At 33.6% G+C, this 20838-nt stretch overlaps 3 protein-coding genes across 3 annotated transcripts; 1 reads left to right on the top strand and 2 right to left on the bottom strand.

Annotated features, from left to right (window-relative positions):
- The first annotated feature begins 1886 nt into the window (after positions 1 to 1886).
- LOC110810746 (Thioredoxin superfamily protein) lies at positions 1887 to 8452 on the top strand. Its single transcript, XM_088208887.1, has 3 exons — positions 1887 to 2164; positions 2351 to 2376; positions 7990 to 8452. The coding sequence occupies exons 1-3, from the start codon at positions 2000 to 2002 to the stop codon at positions 8207 to 8209; spliced, it is 411 nt and encodes a 136-aa protein (XP_088065013.1). The 5' UTR covers positions 1887 to 1999; the 3' UTR covers positions 8210 to 8452.
- Positions 8453 to 8504: 52 nt separating this feature from the next.
- MAT3 (methionine adenosyltransferase 3) lies at positions 8505 to 10117 on the bottom strand. Its single transcript, XM_022037021.2, has 2 exons — positions 9971 to 10117; positions 8505 to 9854 (listed from the first exon to the last, which is right to left on the bottom strand). Exon 2 carries the CDS (start codon positions 9842 to 9844, stop codon positions 8672 to 8674), a length of 1173 nt encoding a protein of 390 aa, XP_021892713.1. The 5' UTR covers positions 9845 to 9854; positions 9971 to 10117; the 3' UTR covers positions 8505 to 8671.
- Positions 10118 to 18157: 8040 nt separating this feature from the next.
- On the bottom strand, positions 18158 to 20427 carry LOC110810741 (translation initiation factor). Its single transcript, XM_022037016.2, has 6 exons — positions 19892 to 20427; positions 19717 to 19814; positions 19554 to 19625; positions 19227 to 19351; positions 18676 to 18748; positions 18158 to 18545 (listed from the first exon to the last, which is right to left on the bottom strand). The coding sequence occupies exons 1-6, from the start codon at positions 20235 to 20237 to the stop codon at positions 18441 to 18443; spliced, it is 819 nt and encodes a 272-aa protein (XP_021892708.1). The 5' UTR covers positions 20238 to 20427; the 3' UTR covers positions 18158 to 18440.
- Positions 20428 to 20838: the final 411 nt, after the last annotated feature.

The raw sequence follows: 20838 nt of genomic DNA, 5'->3' as shown, positions 1-20838 counted from the left end.
AGAACACATTCCTTAATGGAAACTTAGAAAAAGAAGTTTATATGGAACTGCCACCAGGATTAATACAAAATTTTTTAAGCAAAATAAAGTTTGTGAATTAAAAAAATCGTTGTATGGGTTTAAGCAGTCACCAAGAGCATGATTTGGAAAGTTTTCTGCAGCAATGAAAGCTTTTGGTTATAAGTAAAGTAATTCAAATCATATTTTATTTATAAAGCATAAAGAAGGGAAGGTAACAGCTTCAATTCTATACGTTAATGACATGGTCTTAATAGGAGATGATTCTTGTAAAATAAAGTTATTACAAGAATATTTGGTTGCTAAATTCGAAATGAAGGATGTAAGATAGCTTAAACACTTCTTCAGTATCGAAATAGCCAAATCAAAACAAAGGATTTCCTTTTCACAACGAAAGTATGTGCTGAATCTTTTAACTGAGACTGGAATACTTACTTGTAAGCCAGTAGACACGCCTATGGAAATGAATCACAAGCTTGGAATTTTTTCAAACTAGACTTTAGCGGACATTGGTCAGTATCAATGGTTGGTTGGGAGATTAATTTATTTGACATACACAAGGCCAGATATAGCCTATGTTGTAAGTGTTGTGAGCCAATTCATGCATGCACCAAGTGAAGACCATTTAAATGCAGTGTATTGAATCTTGAGATACTTAAAAGGTACTCCCGGCAGAGCTTTTTTATTTACAAAAAATGGCTCCTCAACAATTGAAGGATACACATATGATAATTGGGCAGGTTGATCAAACGACTAGACGATCCACTTCTAGTTATTTTGCTTTCGTGGAAGGTAACCTGGTCACATGAAAAAGCAAAAGATAAAAGGTTATGGCAAGATCAAGTGCAGAAGTTGAATTTCAAGGAATGGCTCATGGAATATGTGAATTATTATGGATCATGAGTATTTTAAAAGATTTGGGAGTTAAATATGAGAAACCTGTGAGTCTTTATTGTAACAATACAATTGTTATTGAGATTGCACAAAATCCTATACAATATGATTGCATTAAACATGTTTAAGTTGATAGACACTTCATAAAAAAAAAGTTAGATCAAAAGATTATACATTTTTCCTTTATCAAATCTAAAAATCAATTAGCTGACATTCTCATTAAAGTAGTTACTGGAAAGATTCTCTGAACTGACCAACAAGTTAGGCATGATAGACATCTATGCTCAAACTTGAGGAGGAATGCTGATATGAGTTGGAAATTACTAAATTAGTGCTGTAAATTATATATTAAATTACCGTAAATTATTATATTAATTGTTAAATTACTATATTAGTACTATAAATTATTATATTAGTATCACAATTATATAAACTTGATTAGTTAATATTTTTGCATAATAATTTTTATTTATTTTTTTGTGATATAATTATGTCTATATATTAGCTTTGAATAGAGAAGAATAATCATCTCTTAATTATCAACAATCTCTATTGTTTCACAAACACCATAGGCCAATGAGCAACATTTGGCTAATGCAAGCTTTTAATGACCTTCTAATGCACTTGCACCTTGACATTTGCAGCATTGCTTGGGAATAGATAATTGGATAATAGTTTTTTCTCTTGCACCAAAAAAAAAAAAGAAAAGAAAAAAATATCATTTAGACACCTTTAACTACAAGAGGTTAATCAAATATTCTATATCATAACTTATCATGTGTTAGTATATTTAGTCTTAACATATTCAATTCTTTTTACAAATTAAGTTGACTAGTTGGAGACTGGGGAATAGGAGAAGTTATATTTGTTTATTTATTTATTTATGTATTGTTTATTTTTATGGTTTGAATAGTTATTGGTTTTTAATGATCAATGGCCAACGTCAATTTATTCTGATCCAAGGGTTAAGATTAATCGGAGGTAAATTGCCCGGATGCTTGTTATCTCCCCATCCGCATCTCCCAAAACATCATCCAGCCTACTGGTTCCTCCACTGGTTAGAGTCCTATAAAGGAGGAAGAAGAAAATGGAAAGCAGCGTTGGTGTCAATGGCAGCAACAAGAACCCAAGGAAAGGATTAGAGGGCACCGGCTTAGAACTCCCGGTGAATAACCATGGCAATTTGAAGAGTGCCTCAAGCGATCAAAACCTCCAAGACATTCTCTACCACATCAAGTCTTCCAAAACTCCTGTAAACCAAATTTTCTATTTACCCTTTTTAATCGATTTCTTTTCTTAACTTTTTATTTCGGTGGTGTTGCTGGTTCCGTTTCTGGGTAACCCGAAAATATGAGCATTCTACTCCAATCAAAGGGCAGCAGTCTTAAATTTGAGATATTTTGTTTTTAATTTTGTTTTGAATTTGATGTTTTTGCAGGCAATTATCAACTATGGTGCGTCCTGGTATGTTTCATGCTTAATATTTCTTATTTGAACCCAAATGGCTGTCATATTGTGTTAGTGTCGAGAATAAACACGTGTTTGATGGAAAATTTCTGTGAGAGTTGATTAAGACCCAGTTGTTATTAAGATTAATTAATAGATATTAAGCTTAGTTTCTGTTAAACTCAAAATAAATTAGTTAATTGCATTGTAACCGTTTTTATTTTCTTCTGCTACAGTACAACACAAAGTAGCAATATATGTATTCCTGTAAGCAGCAAAAACAGAATTCTGCTCTCTCTTTGTTTCATTTTTGCTCTTCCTTCTTTTTCTATTATGGTATAAGAGCAATGAACCTTTAACCAACATCTTTAGCTCAGTGATTGAGCTACAAAACATTTGATCTCCAATAGCTAGAGATCAGTTCGATGACCCCCAAAACCCATTCTTCCTTCATAGTGCCAACCATCCCGGTTTAGTTTTGGTGTCCAATCTTCTCAATGGCAACAACTACAACACATGGGAGAGAGCAATCAGGATAGCACTGACCACCAAAAATAAGTTGGGCTACGATCAACCGAGCAACACCGACTCCCATGCCACAGCTTGGTCGCGTTGTAACAGTATGGTGATTTCTTGGTTGCTGAATGCTGTAACAAAGGAGATAGCTGACAGCTTGTTATACCATGAAAGTGCACAATCCATCTGAATCGATTTGCAGCTTCGTTATCAGCAGAGCAATGCACCGCGTATCTATCAACTGAAACAGAGCACGAACAACCTTGCTCATGGGTCACTCAGCATCAACACATACTATACACGAATGAAAACAATTTGGGACGAACTCAAAACTTATCAACTAGCTCCAACCTGTCACTGCGGAAGCATGAAGGCGTGGAATGATTATCAGGAACAAGAGTTTGTCATGACTTTCTTAATGGGATTAAATCCCTCCTATGCTGCTGTTAGAGCCCACATTTTGATGATAGATTGCTCTCCGTCCATTTTGAAAGTCTTCTCGCTGGTGGTGCAGGAAGAGCGTGCCTCGTGCAATCGGCTTCGACATACACGCAGAAACGGGTCAGGGGTCTGGATCTTCTGTTGCCCTAACTCAAGGAAGGAGAAGACTCACCTGTTCACACTGTGGACTTGTGGGCCACACTGTGGACAGGTGTTACTGCCTGCATGGCTACCCACTAGGCCTTAAGCCCAAGCCCAAAATATATTTTAATGATGAACCTGTCCAAGTCCAAAACCAGACCCGCAATGCTTAAGCTATTTTTAATGAGGGGCAAGTCCAAACACAAGCCCAAGCCCGCAACCCCTCAACTATCTCTCGGCCCACTCCTGGAACCAGGTCTTTCAACCCAACTGGCCCCCAATCCAGGCTCGGGTTCTTCTCTGCCAACTAAGCCTTGGCCCATGAAGTTTTTTTTTCCAGAACACACTTCTTCCTCCTCCTCGGGCACGCACCCGATTGCACGACCAGTGCAGAATTTCACCGCCTTCGTCGACGCCTGCTTACCGGCATCTAATTCCGCTACTTTCGTCGATGACTTAATCACATCGCAAATTCAGAACATTATTGATCACTTAAGTGCATGTCTCCACCAACTGAACTACGTCATCTCACCGGACAGCCTATCTCGCTCCACAAATCACGCCACTCCTGATCCTCACACGGCAGGTATATCCTACACACCCTTTTGCCTTTCCAACTTCACACACACACTTACCTCTAAATGCTGGATCATTGACTCTGGAGCCACACATCATATTTGTTGCACACCCACCCTTTTCACAAATCTTAAAAATGTGAAACCCATCCCAGTCACTTTACTAAATGGTAGTTCAGTGTTAGTCAATCAAGTTGGAAGTACACTCCTCACCGACACCCTAACTCTACATGATGTTCTCTTTGTCCCTCAGTTTTCCTTTAATCTTGTTAATGTCAACATGTTGACCACTACCCACAACTGCACAATTAATTTTTCTCTTCATTCTTGTGTCATCCAGGACCGCACTTGGGACTTGTTGATTGGGAATGGTAGACGCATTGGCAACCTCTACTACTTAACTACTACATTTTTTTCTTTTCCTGCTGTTCATTATGTTTCCACTAACTCTAAAAGTAGCCTATGGCACTTTAGAATAGGTCATCCTTCCCATGTAAAACTTCAGTATATTAATGAAGATTTACAAATTTTAAATATTTCTCATTGTAAAATTTGTCATTTGACTAAACAACGTAAATTGTCTTTTGTTTCTAACAATAAATTATCTGACCATCCATTTGATCTAATCCACATCGACATTTGGGGTCCCTTATCTCCACCCACTATCGAAGGATACAAATATTTTCTTACAATTGTTGATGATTATACTCGGACTACTTGGGTGTATCTCCTTTGTCAAAAGTTCGACGTTCTTACCATTTTTCCTGAATTTTATACTCTCATACTTACACAATATAATATTTTCATTAAATCTGTGCGATCTGACAATGCGCACGAGTTGAATTTTTATTCATTTTTCAAGTCAAAAGGTATTATTTCTTATCATTCTTGTGTTGAGACTTCCCAACAAAACTCTGTTGTCGAATGAAAACATCAATATATTTTAAATGTGGCACGTGCTTTACTGTTTCAATCCCATGTTCCCCTTGTGTATTGGGGCGATTGCATCTTGACTGCTGTTTACCTAATCAACCGTACACCTTCCCCCTTGTTATCTAATAAAATTCCATTTGAACTATTAACTCAAAAAAAACCTTCCTATGATCACTTGCGTACCTTTGGTTGTCTATGCTATTGCTCAACTCTCGATAGTCATCACCATAAATTTTCACCTCGTTCTAAGGCTTGTGTCTTCCTTGGTTACCCTTCGGGTTACAAAGGATATAAACTTCTCGACATTGAGAGCAACCAAATTATCATCTCACGTAACGTCATTTTTCATGAACATATCTTTCCGTTTCTTACATCTCACTCACCTGATCCCATTCACAGTGATTTTTTTCATGATCGTGTTTTACCTCTTCCTCTCCATACGTCTACACACTCCTTAGGTTCTCTTGATACACCTGTCCGCTCACAACATGAGTCTTCCCAAACACTATCATCTCGCCCACTATGTATAACACGACCACCTTCTTATTTGTCTGACTATCACTGCTACTATACAGATACACATGCACTTTATCCCATTTCTTCGTTCCTTACTCATACCAAACTTACACCCTAATATCACAACTTTATTTGTGCCATTTCCTCCCACACTGAGCCTGCCAACTTTTATGAGGCTAACCAGTCCGATGTTTGGATGAATGCTATGAACGTGGAGCTACGTGCCTTAGAGAACAATAACACTTGGTCCATTGTTTCCCTCCCTCCTGTGAAGAAACCCGTTGATTGCAAGTGGGTTTACAAAGTTAAATATCAAGCTGATGGGACCGTGGAAAGACACAAAGCCCGTCTAGTTGCTAAGAGCTACACACAATAATTTGGCATAGATTTCCTTGACACCTTCTCTCCTGTTGCCAAATTGATTACTGTCAAGATTTTGCTTCCACTAGCTGCTATCTATGGTTGGCACCTGACTCAGTTGGACGTCACCAACGCTTTCCTTCATGGTGACCTTCACGAAGAAGTTTATATGACTATTCCTCCAGACTATTCTCCTTGAGAGGGGGAGACTCTTCCACAACAACCTGTTTGCCGCCTACACAAGTCAATCTATGGGTTGAGACAGGCTTCTCGACAGAGGTTTCATAAGTTCTAACAAGTATTACTTCAAAAAGGCTTCCATCAATCACAATGTGACCACTCCCTATTTGTCAGGCAACAAGGTAAAGCCTTCCTAGCATTGTTGGTGTATGTCGATGACATTGTTATTGCTAGTAATAATGATCAGACTGTTGAAGAGCTCAAAGCTACATTCAGACAAAAATTCAAAATGAAAGATTTGGGGACTCTCTAATATTTTCTTGGACTTGAAATTGTAAGAAATGACACAGGAATCACCTTATGCCAAAGAAAATATGAGTTGGATCTGTTAACTAAAACTGGATATCTTGGTTGTAAATCCTCATCTATTCCTATGGATCCTAATATCAAGATGTCTAAAGATGATGACGAACTTCTGAGTGATATCACCAGCTATCGGCGACTGATTGGAAAACTGTTGTACTTAACCATCTCTCGCCCTGACATATGCTACTCTGTCAATAGATTGAGTCAGTTTCTGGCTGCTCCTAGGATCAGTCACCTTCAAGCCACTTTACGGATTCTCTAGTATATCAAGAGGACACCTGGACAAGGTCTTTTCTTTCCTTCATCATCTGCCATTCAGATTAAGGTCTTTTTTTATGCTGATTGGGGCACATGTCCTGACACTAGAAGATCCTTCACTGGTTATTGCGTTTTTATTGGGTCTTCATTAGTCTCATGAAAATAAAAAAAACAGCAAGTCGTTTCTCGGTCATCTGCTGAAGCCGAGTATCGTTCTATGGCCAACACTACTTGCGAAATCGTTTAGATTATGAAATTGTTACGAGATTTAAAGGTGCAACACCAAGGTCCTGCATTACTTTACTGTGATAATCAGGCAGCTCTACACATTGCTTCAAATCCAATGTTTCATGAAAAAACAAAACACATTGAACTTAATTGTCCTTTTTTTCGTGAGAATATTCAAGATGGTACCTTGAAGACGATGCACATATCCACTCGAAATCAACTGGCAGATTTAATGACAAAGGCACTTCATCCTACGCAGTTCGATAATTTGTTGAGCAAAATGGGTACAATAAATTTGTACTCTCCATCTTGAGGGGGAGTATTAAGATTAATTAATAGATATTAAGCTTAGTTTGTGTTAAACTCAAAATAAATTAGTTAACTGCATTGTAACCGTTTTTGTTTTCTTCTGCTACAGTACAACACAAAGTGGCAATATATGTATTCCTATAAGCAGCAAAAACAGAATTCAGAAGGAAAATTTTCTGTCATTCCGCTCTCTCTTTGTTCCATTTTTGCTCTTCCTTCTTTTTCTATTAGTTGTTTAACGTTAGTGCTAGTCTACATACTTCTATATTGAGAATCCGGGTGTGTTAATATTGTCAACAGTTGAATTTTAAGATCAAACTAGCAGTTGTCAAATCGGAATGTGAAGATACTTGTTGTATTGAGAATTTGGGCAATGTTAATATTGTCAAAAATGTAATATGAAGAGGAGACCAGAAGCTGTGAAATCGGAATTGAAGATCTTTGCTAATTTGAGAATCTGGTGAATGTTAATATTGTCAAATTGGAATGTGAAGATGAAACCAGCAGTTGTGAGATTGGAATGTGAAGAGCTTTGTTATATTGAGAATATGGGTGATGTTAGTATTGTCAAATTGGAATATGAATATGAAAAGCAATCTTTGAATTGGAAAGTGAAGATCTTTGTTAGTATGAGAATCTGGGCAATGTTAAATAGCGTCAAATTGGAACGTAAAGATGAAAAGAAAACATTTTAATTTTCATGGTCATCACTTGATGGTTCTATTAACATGAGCCCAATTTTCTGTTTCAGAGGCACAAGAAAGTTACAATCTTGAAGCTCTTCTGAGTTTGTCGCCATTGTTTTCAGGTGCCGAGTTTGTAGCCAAATCCTCCCTGCATTCTGCCAGCTGAGTAACAACTTCCCCAAGCTCTCTTTTGTGTATGCAGATATTGATGAGTGTCCAGAAACTACGCAGCACATTCGTTACACCCCAACCTTTCATTTTTACAGAGATGGCGAAAGGGTGGATGAGATGTTTGGTGCTGGAGAAGAGAGGTTGCACGATCGGCTGTGGCTACATTCTTGAAGGTTGACTATGTTTTGCAGATGTCTCGATGTAAATGCTATTCTAGATCGTGCTTTGGGCTATTGGGAAAGAAATGCGGTTAAAAGTTTTTGTTATATTAACAATTAGGTCAATTTGAGCAGTGTTTATAACTATTGTTAAACTCCACTGGGACAACATGCTCCTTTTTTAAACTCCATGGTTGGGACACATGCATTATTGTTTTGTGTAATCAAAATTTTATTAAAGAAAAGATTTAAGGCAGATGTGTTAGGAATATAAATTTTAAAATATATTATTTCAATTGTCTATAAAATTCTATGTATATAGGATTTTATAGTACTTCCCATTATCTTTCATTGGATTAAAAAGAAAAGAAAGAAATTACACAACATAAAAACAAATAACATGGAAACTATTTGACTTGCACCTTTCACCTTATGGGAAGGTTAATTTCTTTATTCTACCTCAACCTGAATCTAATCAAGTTTTAGGCTTGAGAGGCTTGACAATTTCCCAAGTGAAATCTGGATCATCACGTCCAAAATGACCATATGCAGCAGTTTTCTGATATCTATAATTTCCTCCTCTTTTCAGGTCAAGATTGAGAGCAATCATTCCTGGCCTGAAGTCAAAATTTTCTTTTATCAAGCCTAGAATATCCTTATCTGGTATTTCCCCAGTCTTGTAAGTATCTACGAATACAGACAAAGGTTCCGGCACGCCAATGGCATAAGATACCTGCACAAGGCAACGACGTGCGAGCCCAGAAGCCACCACACTCTTTGCAGCCTGTCTAACAATGTAAGCACCACTTCTATCCACCTTAGTTGGATCCTTCCCTGAGAAAGCTCCTCCACCATGAGCACCCCACCCACCATAAGTATCAATAATGATTTTCCGGCCCGTAAGTCCTGCATCTCCGTGAGGTCCACCGATGACGAAACGACCAGAAGGGTTGAGGTGGAAGATGGTCTTGTCATCAATGTACTTAGTTGGGATAACAGGGTTAATCACACGTTTTTTCAAGTCAGCAGCAATCTGATCATTGTTGACAGTTTCATCATGTTGGGTTGAAATAAGAACGGTGTGAACTCGAATTGGAACCATGGCTCCACCTTCATTCTTATATTCAACCGTGACTTGTGTTTTCCCATCAGGTCTCAACCATGGGCAAGTCTTGTTTTTTCTCACCTCTGTTAACTTAGCACCAAGCTTAGTGGAAAGAACATGAGTTAATGGCATGAGCTCAGGGGTCTCATCTGTGGCATAGCCGAACATGTGACCTTGATCACCAGCTCCAATTTCCTCTGGCTTTTTGGTGAAATGGCCATGAACTCCTCGAGCAATTTCAGGGCTTTGTTCTTCAATATTAACAAGAACCTTACAATTGTCGGCATCGAGACCGACATCGGCTGATGTGAAGCCGATACCTCTGCAAGTGTCGCGAACTATTTTCTCATAGTCAACTTTAGCTTTGGTTGTGATCTCGCCAAACACCATTACCATGTTCGTCTTCGTGCAGGTCTCGCAGGCAACTTTGCTTTCTGGGTCTTGCTCTAGACAGGCATCTAAAACGGAGTCGGACACCTGGTCGCAGAGCTTGTCGGGATGGCCTTCATTGACTGATTCTGATGTGAAGAGGAAGGTTTCCATTTGTACAGTACTGATCAAATCAAGTTTTTATTAAATCAAATTGAAGAGCTGACCCAATTGTAAATGCAAAAAGAGAAAACTTGAATCAGACAAAACGAAGAAAAGAAAAGAGAAGCATGTACATACAGTTTACGTGAGAATCTGATGTAATGAAAATGTGAAGATAAGAATTGGATTTATAAGAGAATGAGAAAGAGAGAGATAAGAATTGTCGTTTGACTCGCTCGTGCTTGCGTTTTCTTGTTTTAGTTCCCGTGCTTTTCGATTTTTAGTGGTTATGTATGGTCTACGTATGGACAAAATTCTCTACTAAATGTATTAATATAATAAACCTAACATTAAAATTACATTTAGTATATATTATATTAATACAATATAAATGATTAAATTATATTAATGAACAGCATATTATAGAAGTCTTATTATATATAAAAAAGAAAAACAAAAAAAAAATAATAATAATAATAATCTTTCCTGACCTCCACCAACTTCGTTTTTGCTCACCTCCACCTCACATAATATTAGAGTAATTAATTAATTTATAATTTATTGCAAATAGAGGAGTAGTTGTATATTTAGTTAAGTTCATAGGGTAGTTATGTAATTAGAGTTTTTCTCTTTTCTCTCTTTGTATAAAACTCATTAACCTCTCGTTTATAAAAACTAATCATATAATTCAGATTTTTTCAAACTTCGACTTCTCCATTTTTCTCTATCTGCTTCTCAAACATTATTCTTACTACTCTTGATTTCCCTTGAATTATTTTTCTATCAATTTTTATTGTAATTATTGTTTTGGTATCAGAATTATAATAATTTTTTCGATTAAATATTAATTTTTAAAATATAAATTTTAAAGTCGACTTTTGACTTATCCTTCAATTCAATTGTTATAAAGTATTCATTAAAAAATTAAAAGAAGCAGTCGTGGGCATTACATCAACTGGTTTAGATTTGTCAAAGCTCAAGGTTCTTGTAAATCCATTTTATCTTCATATGAATGAAAGTTCTTCACTCTAGTTCATTTCAACAATTCTTGCAAATAACAATTTCCGTTCCTAATTAAGGATGATGAAGATGGCATTGATCTCGAAGAATAAACTGAAATTTGTAGATGGTTCTATACCAATTCCAAGTAAAGATGATCCTATCTATGGAGCATGGGAGCAATGCAATACAATAGTAATCTCTTAAATTATGAGATCACTATCACCATTTATATCTCAAAGTGCAATGTGTGGATTGTATGATAAAAGATTTGTATGATAGGTTTCCACAGAATGATATTTTCATAATTTCTTTATCTATAAGAGAAAATTTATTCGTTAAAATAATAAGTCATTATTTTATAAAATATTTTATTTAGATAAAAATTTTGTGGATAAATTATCAAATTTGAGACCGGTACTTTCGTGTGAATGTTCATTACAATATGCATGTAATGTAGCTAATATTAGATTCTTGAAAGGATTAAATCAGTCTTTTAGTGTAGTGAAGTCATAAATTTTGCTTCTCATATTAACATGGTTAGGATTACCAAGGAAGGAATCAAACTAAATGCAAAGCATTTTTATCAAATTGCAACAAGAAGAAACTATATACATCATGCTGTAAATTAATTTCAAAAGTGCTTTTTAATAACACAATATTCACAATTCATAAGAAAATTACAAAAAAAAAATCATATTAGTATTTGGAATAATACCCACTTTTTTCTTGAGGTTTCTTCTTCATTGGACCCCATGAAAAGAAAAATTTTCTTCCTCTTTCACGAATTTCTTTTTCTCAACCTTAAGCTTCTTCTCTAGGGCTTCTCTCTTTCCTCTGGTTCTCATCGTGAGCTCTCCTCTTGAAGCCTTTTTTTTTTTTTTTCCCTCTCTCCATGGCACTTCTTTCTCTTTCTTTTGTTTTTCCTCATTCTACATTTATTATTCTTTATCTACAATGCAATACTCAAAGTACAAAGATATGAAAATAATAATAAAATATACTGATAATATTTATTTTAAAAAATAAAAATATTACAAATAATAACGATAACAATAGTAACAATAATTACAACAAAAATAATGATAATATAATTTTACAATAATGGATGATTTTAATGCCCAACTATGTACCAATATTGTCATCATTAATATTATTATTAATTTAATTATCATTATCTTATTACTTTATTATGTATAATTATGTACACATTCTTTTTATATTTTTGTTATTATTATTATTATTATTATTATTTCTATTCTTGTTTTATTTTATACATTTTTTATTGGACAAAATTGAGATATAAGATAGCTAATTTTAAGAACTCAATTCTCCCAATAAAAATTTGGTTGGGAAAAGATTCTCGTATGGTAATAAATTAAACATGTAGAACTATAATTTTTTTAAATTAATATGAAAGGTTATAAAAAAAAATGAATATTCAAGAGCCTAAAGTTGATGTTGCAATTTGCAATCTCTCAACAGCCCTAAATATTCAAAATTTCATAACTCCATTAATTCTCATCTAAAATCATGCAATTTAAATGTTTATGAAAAACTGATGACATATTGTTGATGTAGCTTAAATTTTAGGGACATTTTATGTATATTTAGAGGAATATTTTATGTTTATTCTAATGAATAGTTTATGTATATCTTAGAGATATTTTGTCTTTATTCTACAGAATATTTATTATATATTTTAGAGAGTTTTGTAGAAAAAAAACTCTCATAGTTTTTCTATTTAAAGACATATGACTCTATTGGTGATGCACTCTTTTTTTATCAGTGGAAAACTTTATTGTTAGTTTTTTTCATGGATGTAGGCACAATGTCGAACTATATTAAATCTTATGTTGCTTTTTTTTTCACTTTTACTTTATTGTGATTGTGCGCAATTTATGGATTAATTTTCCTAACAAGTGATATCAGATGTTGGGTTTGAGAGAAACTCATATCAGTTTGAGAGAAAGTAAAAAAAAAAAACAATAGATCATATATGGTCTGTGTGCTGAATGTGGTTTAAAGAAGACAAACCGCACGGTGACAATAGTTCAAGGCGAAGTAGCTGTAATGAATGGGAAAAAGTCATGTATGTTAGTGCAAGACGTGTGGCCTAGGGAGAATAAAATGCACTACCAAAGAAGATGAACGCATTATCGAAGAAGACGAAGCAGTGTGTGATCTATCTTGTGCATGAGAGAGGTTTCAGATCTGAACAGATCTGATCGTTGCGCGACCAGATCAACTCTACTAAGGAAGATAAATCATCCTCATGTGGCATGAAATTAGAAAAGTTGCAGAGAGACGCAGGAGTGGTTGAAGAAGACGAACCAGCATGCAGCCGTCCGATTGCATAAAGCCAAATCCACAACATTTTTTGGCATTTTTCAGCACGATTTCATTGGATTCATGCTGAATTCGACACACATGCGGTTCAATGGTGGTTCTTGATTAGTTTGCAATGGTGCATGGTGGCACCAGCAACACGTGGTGGTATCAGTGACAATGCATGCATTGTCATATGCAGATATCAATAACAGCACGTGCATCAGCACATGGCGGTGCATAGTAGCACGTGGGCTACTCCAGTGGTTTCACGCGGTGATTTTTTTGGCCTGTAGTGCTTCCTTATGAGTGATTCTTTATTTCTGATAATAATATTTCTCTTTATTTATTTTTTATGCACAGTATAGGAATTCGAGATGACATTCACAAAGTATAAAATAAAAAAATTTGATGATGAAATGAGTTTTACTTTAAGAAAAATTAGAATGAGATCGTCCCTATTTTTACAAGGTTTATAGGGAACAGTTGAAGAAAAATTTCATGAGGGTATAAGAGAGTCAGATAGCTTATATATATGACATAGAGCATTATGCGCGATTTTTATAAGTGTGACTGATAATGTTATGCGAGAAATTGCTGAAGAAAGTTCAGCTTCAGCTACATAAAAAAAACTTTAAGAGTTGTACTCAATATGAGAAGAAATGAAGGTACGCCCATTAAAAAATATTTTGATGAATTTAATTCCATAATTATGGACTTGAATAACATAAATATCAATATTGATAATGAGGATCAGACGTTGATTGTATTTGTGTTCATTACCATCTTCTTATGAGGATTTTATTAATACTCTATTATATGGGAAAACTAGTATTTCACTAGATGATGTTAGTAATGCACTAAAATAAAATGAGTTAAAAATGAACTTTTCAACATATAAAACAGAATGAGAGAGTTTGGTAAACAGGTGAAGAACACAAACTAAGGGAATACCAAAATCTAGAGGTAAAAAGGTAAATTATTTTGAGTGTGGGGAGCAAGATCGCTTTAGGAGATATGTTCCTAGGGTGAAAAAAAGAAAGAGGTAAGAGAGTTTTATTAGTATAATCGATAAGAATAATTTTGATAATAGTGATGATAGTATTGATGATGAAGTTCTATATGTGAGATCATAAAAAGAATTCTTGAATTTTTTATTTTGGCGCTACATTTTACATGTGTCCATATAAACATGATTTGATACTTATAAGCAAATGAGTGCTACTATGTTTATAGGAGATGGCATTTTGTTGACTGTAGTTGGGATTGGTACTATTATATTAAGAATGTTTGATGGTGTTATCAAAACTATTGAGTATTAGTATGTTCCTTATATGAAGAGAAATCTGATTTTTCTTCCTTCACTGGATCTCAAGGTTATAAATTTCATGCAAAATGATGCTCTCAAAGTGTGTAAAGGGTTCAAGGTGCTCATTAAAGGCAATTTAAAATCTAGATTTTATGTTCTTCAAGGAAGTGTTGTTTCAGGGGAAACTGGTATAACATTTTAGAGTAATAATTAGAATCAATTGTGACATCTATGTTTAGGTCATACGCGTGACAATGGATTATCTGTGTTGACCGAGCAGAGTTTGTTAAACGGGTATAAAGAATGAGTCATGGATTTCTGTGAACATTGTGTGTTTGACAATCAAATTATGGTGAAATTCAATAGAAGGGTTGTGCATATGACTAGAAGTAAGTTAGATTATGTTCATTCTAACTTATGGGGTCTTTATAGAGTTCCCTCTAAGAGTGATGTCAAGTATTTTATCACTCTGATTAATGATTATGCTTGGAATATTTTGATGTATTTTTTATAATCCAAAATAAAGGCATTTTCAACATTTTGCAGATGGAAGATCATGATTGAGAAGTAGATAGAGACAAAGATCAAAATGTCTTATGACTAAGAATGTGTTAGAATTTTGAAATCATGTGTTTAATGATTTGTGAAATATAAAAGGTATAGTGAGACACCACACTTGTATTGAAATACTACAATATAATGGTATTACGTAACGCATGAATAGGAAGCTTTATAATAGAGCATAAAACATGTTGTTTCATTTAGGTTTGGTACTTGAATTTTGGGCTGAGCCTGTGAACACTACTTATTACTTGGTTAATAAATCTTCATCCATAATTATTGAGTGCAAAACTCCTTTTGAGATATGGTCCGCTTCACTTGTCGATTACTCTCAGTTGATGGTGTTTAGTTGTCCTACTTATACTCATGTGAGAGATGGTAAGCTTGAGCTGAGGAAACAAAATGCATATTTATGGAGTATATATATAGAGTGAAAGAAAAGGCAAAATGCATGACATTTAATGAGTCTGTTTGACTAGACAGTCAAAAAGAAAAGGCAATAGCATAATCAAATTATGATTTTAGAGAACAATTAGAACTAAAAATTCAATCCAATGATCTAAGGAATGAAGTACAGGTTCTTAATAAAAAATATAATAATACACCTGGTTAACAACAACTATATAGTATTGCAATAGGTATGAAGATAAAACAAATTAAATCATTACAGAGATATGAGAATTTGATTACATATGTATTATTAATTGCAAAGATTGTTGATTTACAGGAATCAAGGAGTTTATATGTATATCAGGGAGTTGGTGTTATGTGTAAAGAACTTGATGACAGTTATCACTTTATTCGGGGATCAAGTAACAAGTTTAAACATAGCCTAGACTTGGTTGGAGAATGTAATACTCATTAACGCCCATGTAAGGGTTATGTTGGTAAGGCGAGATGATAAGACAATCATTTGCTTTGATGATATAGAAACTCAAGCTAAAAGGAAGATTTGTTAATGTGGCTTGAATTTTAAGAATTTCTTATCTATATTCAGGAAAATATTTTATGTCTATCCTAGTAGATAGTTTATGTTTATCTTAAGGATATTTTATATTTACCCTATGGAGTATTTAATTTATATTTTGGAGAGTTTTATGGGAGGAAAACTCTTATAGTTTTTCTATTTAAAGGTATCTGACCCTATTGGTGATGTACTATTTTTTTATCATAGTTAAAAACTTTCTTATCGGTTTTACCCGTTAATATAGACACACTATCAAATCACGTTAAATCTTATGTTGTTGTTTTTTTCCTTTTATTTTATTATGATTATGTGCAATTTAAGTATTATTTTTCCTAACACATGTATATCATAGTTATATAGGTTTGGGGATCGAAGGTTGATTGAAAATAATAACAAAAAAAAAAAAAGGGACAAGAACCCTACAACCAGACGATTCACATTTTTTACTCTTTTTAAATCATAATGGATTTTTTTGGGTGATTCTTCGATAGAGAAAAACATGCTTTGAATGCAGAAAACAAATAGATGTTATTTTTGTTTCAATTATGTATAAGCACTTTCTAATTATTCTAGTTATTTTGTGTGTTGTTTGAGTAAATGTGTGTATCATTATTTTTGTGAAGAAAAAATATATGATGATACAATTTCTTGTTTGTTGATTATCACATGAACTAATGATAAAAGTTAAGCTCAATTAAGACTATAGGACGGGAATTAAGATTTTCTTAAGAACACAACATCTTTGATTTAGGCATGCAAAATAAAAATTTTAGCGTTAAATGCTTTTTCGATGATAAATTTTGAATCTAAAAAAATCTCTTCAAAATTCCATCATAACGGGAATTGATATGCACATTAAATGATTTTTATGTTCATCCTTGAGAGAGATCTAAACAATATATTATTTGAGATCAAATAATAAATTTTAGTAAAAGTTAGTGAAAAATCATTATAGCAATTCTATCTCAATCGTTTGAATGACATCCCGAAATAATCTTCTGCTAAATTAAGTTGTGAGTACAAAATTATAATCTTGAAAATGGTATAACTATTTCGTTAGTAATTTTGGTAATGCCTTTTTCATGTGAATATTCTTATGTAATTGCTCTTTGTCATGGATTCTATATAGAAGGGAGTATCATGAACCATATAGCCTGGTGGTACCTATTTAATTTCTTTACTTCATTTCCTTTTTTGTTTCCCTTTTCATGTATTTTTAAACTCCATTCCCCAAATATGATCTATAATTATTGATTGTTAAAAGTTTCTTTCAAATAGATATCACGATCACATACTTGCACGGTAATTAGGACATTGAAATATACACATAAATTATTAGTATGTACCACATTTATTCCTATACTATTTCGCCGAGAATTCCGATAAAATGGAATAATGCAATCTAACTTCAATAGGACCAATCGACTTTCCCCATTTTTGCTTTGTATAAAAACAAGAATTCTAAAAATAATAACAAATTAAAAAATTAAATTTTTACAAAATCCCTTGGCCATTCGCATCACCAAAGTTGTGATATCATCCAAAGAAGACAGCTAAAAGCAAAATGATATAGGACCCGAAAAAAAAAAAAAAAAAAAAAAAAAAAACTTGAAGAGAAACTAAAACTTACTAAGAATCAAACTTGGAGATCTCAATCTCATTAGTAAGTAATTTAAAAAGTGGTGTTAAATGTAAAGTAAAATGATATTAAGCATTATATTATTATTTTTCAGATTACATCCCTTACAATACTAACGTCTAATGGCTAAAAAATTAATAAATGAGAACTAATATTGTAAGTTTAAACTTTATATAATATTTAAAAAAAAAAACGAGAAACATCTAAATTATCAGTTTATCGATATAACTTTCTGTATGCGAGATATAATTCAGATTTTACAAAAATAAAATAAAAAAAATAAAAAATTTAAAAATATTTTATTTCTCACAATCAAAACTCTTAACTGAATATACCATCAAATTTTGTATGTTTCCTATTTAAACCATAAACACTTAACTCAAATGGCATAGTTCTCTTATTATAGAGTTGACAATTCGAGTTTGAATCCTATCTTCATTCCATTCTCAAAGAAAAAAAAAATTATTTCTAAATAAAAAACTATGGATATATAAGTATAAAATCTATATCTACACATACAACTTCACTAAGAAAGAGATCTTTTCACACATAATAAAACTTTACGAATAAAAACATCATAATAACATGTTTAGCTGAGTTCAAAGAAATACTGGTATCACTAATTCATCATTGACATTTGGTATGTAAATTTTGGTACAAAAGTTGTATAGATTTGCCAAAGTGCATCCACAAGGATAACTGATTCATGGGAACATAGCAATTTTCAGGTTTCAGGGCCGACCTCCAAATGAAGGATCAACAGGGAGCTCAACATGTGATCATGAAAAATGATATTTGTTATTAATTAGTAACTGAGACCTAGCTGAAGTCCAAGAGCAGCATGGATGAGAAACAGTGTCATGATGCCGCTACCCAATATCCCATGAACATTCCGCAATCCAGGATTACCCTACTTGTTTGCAAGAGAAATGTGTCTAATAAATCGCACCATAATGAAACTGCACCATCCTAAAACTGATGCTAGTAGTACTAGTATTCTCTTTGACAATAAAAATAAGAGCAAATAATTGATAAATCACCTCAAACAATGCAGGCAAAATAGTCTGTATGGTCAAGAGAGCAAGGCCAATGAAACCTGTCACAGCATGTGGACTGCAGAAAAGGGGAAAAAAAAAAAAAGATATCAAACTAGATATGACTGTAAAAGAGAGTACTTGGTGCTTTAGTACCGAACTCCAACGTTTCACCATGCATGTGAAGAACTAGCAAAAAATTTAGTTGCATATATTTTTTGAAATAAAATGTATGAACAGTATATTACTGAAAGAACACCAAAGGAGTGTCACCCGTATACATAATTACATATTAGTAAGTCAATCAATGACATTTTCAAAATCATCTCACCTATAAATGTTATGACCCACAATTAAAAAACCAAAAAAGTACAACCATTTATCCCTAATTTTATACATTTCACTCAATCCCCTCAAGCGCTCTCTTATTTATTTCTTTTTACACCACCAAAAAGATAGTTAAAGGAATAGCAAGTAAAATATTGTGATAAGAGAATATATAGATGACAAATAAAATAGTGTAGTAAGTAAGAGAATATTATATATATATGGTGTACCTTTCAAAGATGGGTTTGTCTGAAGTAAGCAGGGATGTAATTCCACCAGTTGCTCCAAGTGCAAAGAAGAAAAACATCCCGCCTAAAAGCTTTGGGTGCAAGTCTTTAGCTTTGGCTTTCTCCTCCTAAAATAATCAAGACAATTTAAAGGGTGTTTGGAACTGCCAGAAGCAATGTACTTTCAATAGTTATAATGCACGAAATAAATTAGTACAGAATGAATTAAAATAGTGTTTAAAAACTACATATAAGCAAGAAATAAATAATGCCAAAATTGTTGATAAGATCTAAGCAGAACCAATTCATGTTCTTCAGTGAATTTCTTACCACGTCATCAGAAAAACGAATTCTAAAGCCTAGATACGTTCCGTAGCCACCCATGGCAAAGAGCACAACTGCCTGACTTTATCATGTACAGAAGAGAAATTAGATACCAAAATTATCAAGGTTGCTTAAATAAATAATCAAAGAAAATAAATAAAGATTTTACCATGTTGCCTGGGTGACCCCAATGCACAAGCCAGTCGGGAAGATTCCATGATTTCACAAGCTCAACAAAAGGCCCAAACAAGGACCTCACAGTCCCAGCTGTAATTGATAAGACATTGAATCAAACACGTAATGGGCATAAAAATATATAAACAAAATACATCATTCTAATTTACCTCCGGGAAAAGCAGCTACAAATAGCAGAGATAAAGGAGAGAAGGAATATAATAGCGTCTCTGTATTCTCCCCATCTCCATCTATCTCTTCACCTGCATCTCCAGCATTGCTGTCAACAGGTTCATGAAGCTCATTTTTCATGGAAGAACAACAGTAACTGCGGATACCCCTTTTCTTTCGGGGTAGAGAGAATGCAGCAAAAGGAGTGAACCCAGAAGAAATTCTGAAGAAAGCTGGCGGGAAGAACGAAGAGTTGGGAAGAATAGGAAGGGAAGTTGTCAGGGGAGAAACAGTAAAAGCATTGAGCATAGCCATTTTCGAGCAGAGATGGAAGGAATAAGACATTGTGGGTTCGTGTTGTTAGCTTAGAGGATCTGGTAGAGAGAGAAGAGACGAACAATCGAGTGGGAAAGGTGAAGAAAGAGACACGCCACACGCCACTTCGTATCTTCAGACTTTCCACGTCGTCTGAAAAAATTCTCTTTCTCGACCTTTCTCCTCAGTTGTCGGATATTTTACTCAAAAAAGAAAAAGAAAATCAATATCCAAGTTATTTCAAATTAATTAGCTAATAATTGAAACATAAATTAATTATCAAATTTTTACTAATTCAATTTGAATTAGCATGGAAGTAAACTACTACTCATTCAAAATTTAATTATATTTGTATTAATTCTCATTTCTGTATTGTAAAAATTAAAATTTAAATCAAATTCAAAATTATATTTTCATTGAAATTTAATGTAAAATTTAAACAAACAAAAACCATTCATGAGTAGCCAAGAACTTTTATCTGGGTCAATAAATAGAAAGGTTTAATTTAATTATATTTTCTATCAATAAAAAAAATAATAATTTAATTTGTATTTAGCGTAAATAAAATTCCAAATTATTTCTTTTTTTGATTGATCATATGAATTATCAATTTCACATAATTTTTTTTTTT

The sequence above is a fragment of the Carica papaya genome, chromosome 8 (assembly GCF_054855325.1).
Source record: "Carica papaya isolate Zhongbai chromosome 8, ASM5485532v1, whole genome shotgun sequence".
NCBI lineage: Eukaryota > Viridiplantae > Streptophyta > Magnoliopsida > Brassicales > Caricaceae > Carica > Carica papaya.
The sequence above is the reverse complement of the archived record's forward strand: the minus strand, read 5'-3'. Positions and strand labels throughout refer to the sequence as shown.

Excerpts from the sequence above, each read along its gene's own strand:
- LOC110810746 (XM_088208887.1), top strand. The coding sequence starts at position 2,000 with ATGGAAAGCAGCGTTGGTGTCAATGGCAGCAACAAGAACCCAAGGAAA. Across the intron at positions 2,165-2,350 it reads TCAAGTCTTCCAAAACTCCT|GCAATTATCAACTATGGTGC; the intron begins GTAAACCAAATT and ends ATGTTTTTGCAG. Across the intron at positions 2,377-7,989 it reads ATCAACTATGGTGCGTCCTG|GTGCCGAGTTTGTAGCCAAA; the intron begins GTATGTTTCATG and ends CATTGTTTTCAG.
- MAT3 (XM_022037021.2), bottom strand. The coding sequence starts at position 9,844 with ATGGAAACCTTCCTCTTCACATCAGAATCAGTCAATGAAGGCCATCCC.
- LOC110810741 (XM_022037016.2), bottom strand. The coding sequence starts at position 20,237 with ATGTCTTATTCCTTCCATCTCTGCTCGAAAATGGCTATGCTCAATGCT. Across the intron at positions 19,626-19,716 it reads GGGGTCACCCAGGCAACATG|GCAGTTGTGCTCTTTGCCAT; the intron begins GTAAAATCTTTA and ends TGATAAAGTCAG. Across the intron at positions 18,546-18,675 it reads TTTTGCCTGCATTGTTTGAG|GGTAATCCTGGATTGCGGAA; the intron begins GTGATTTATCAA and ends GCAAACAAGTAG.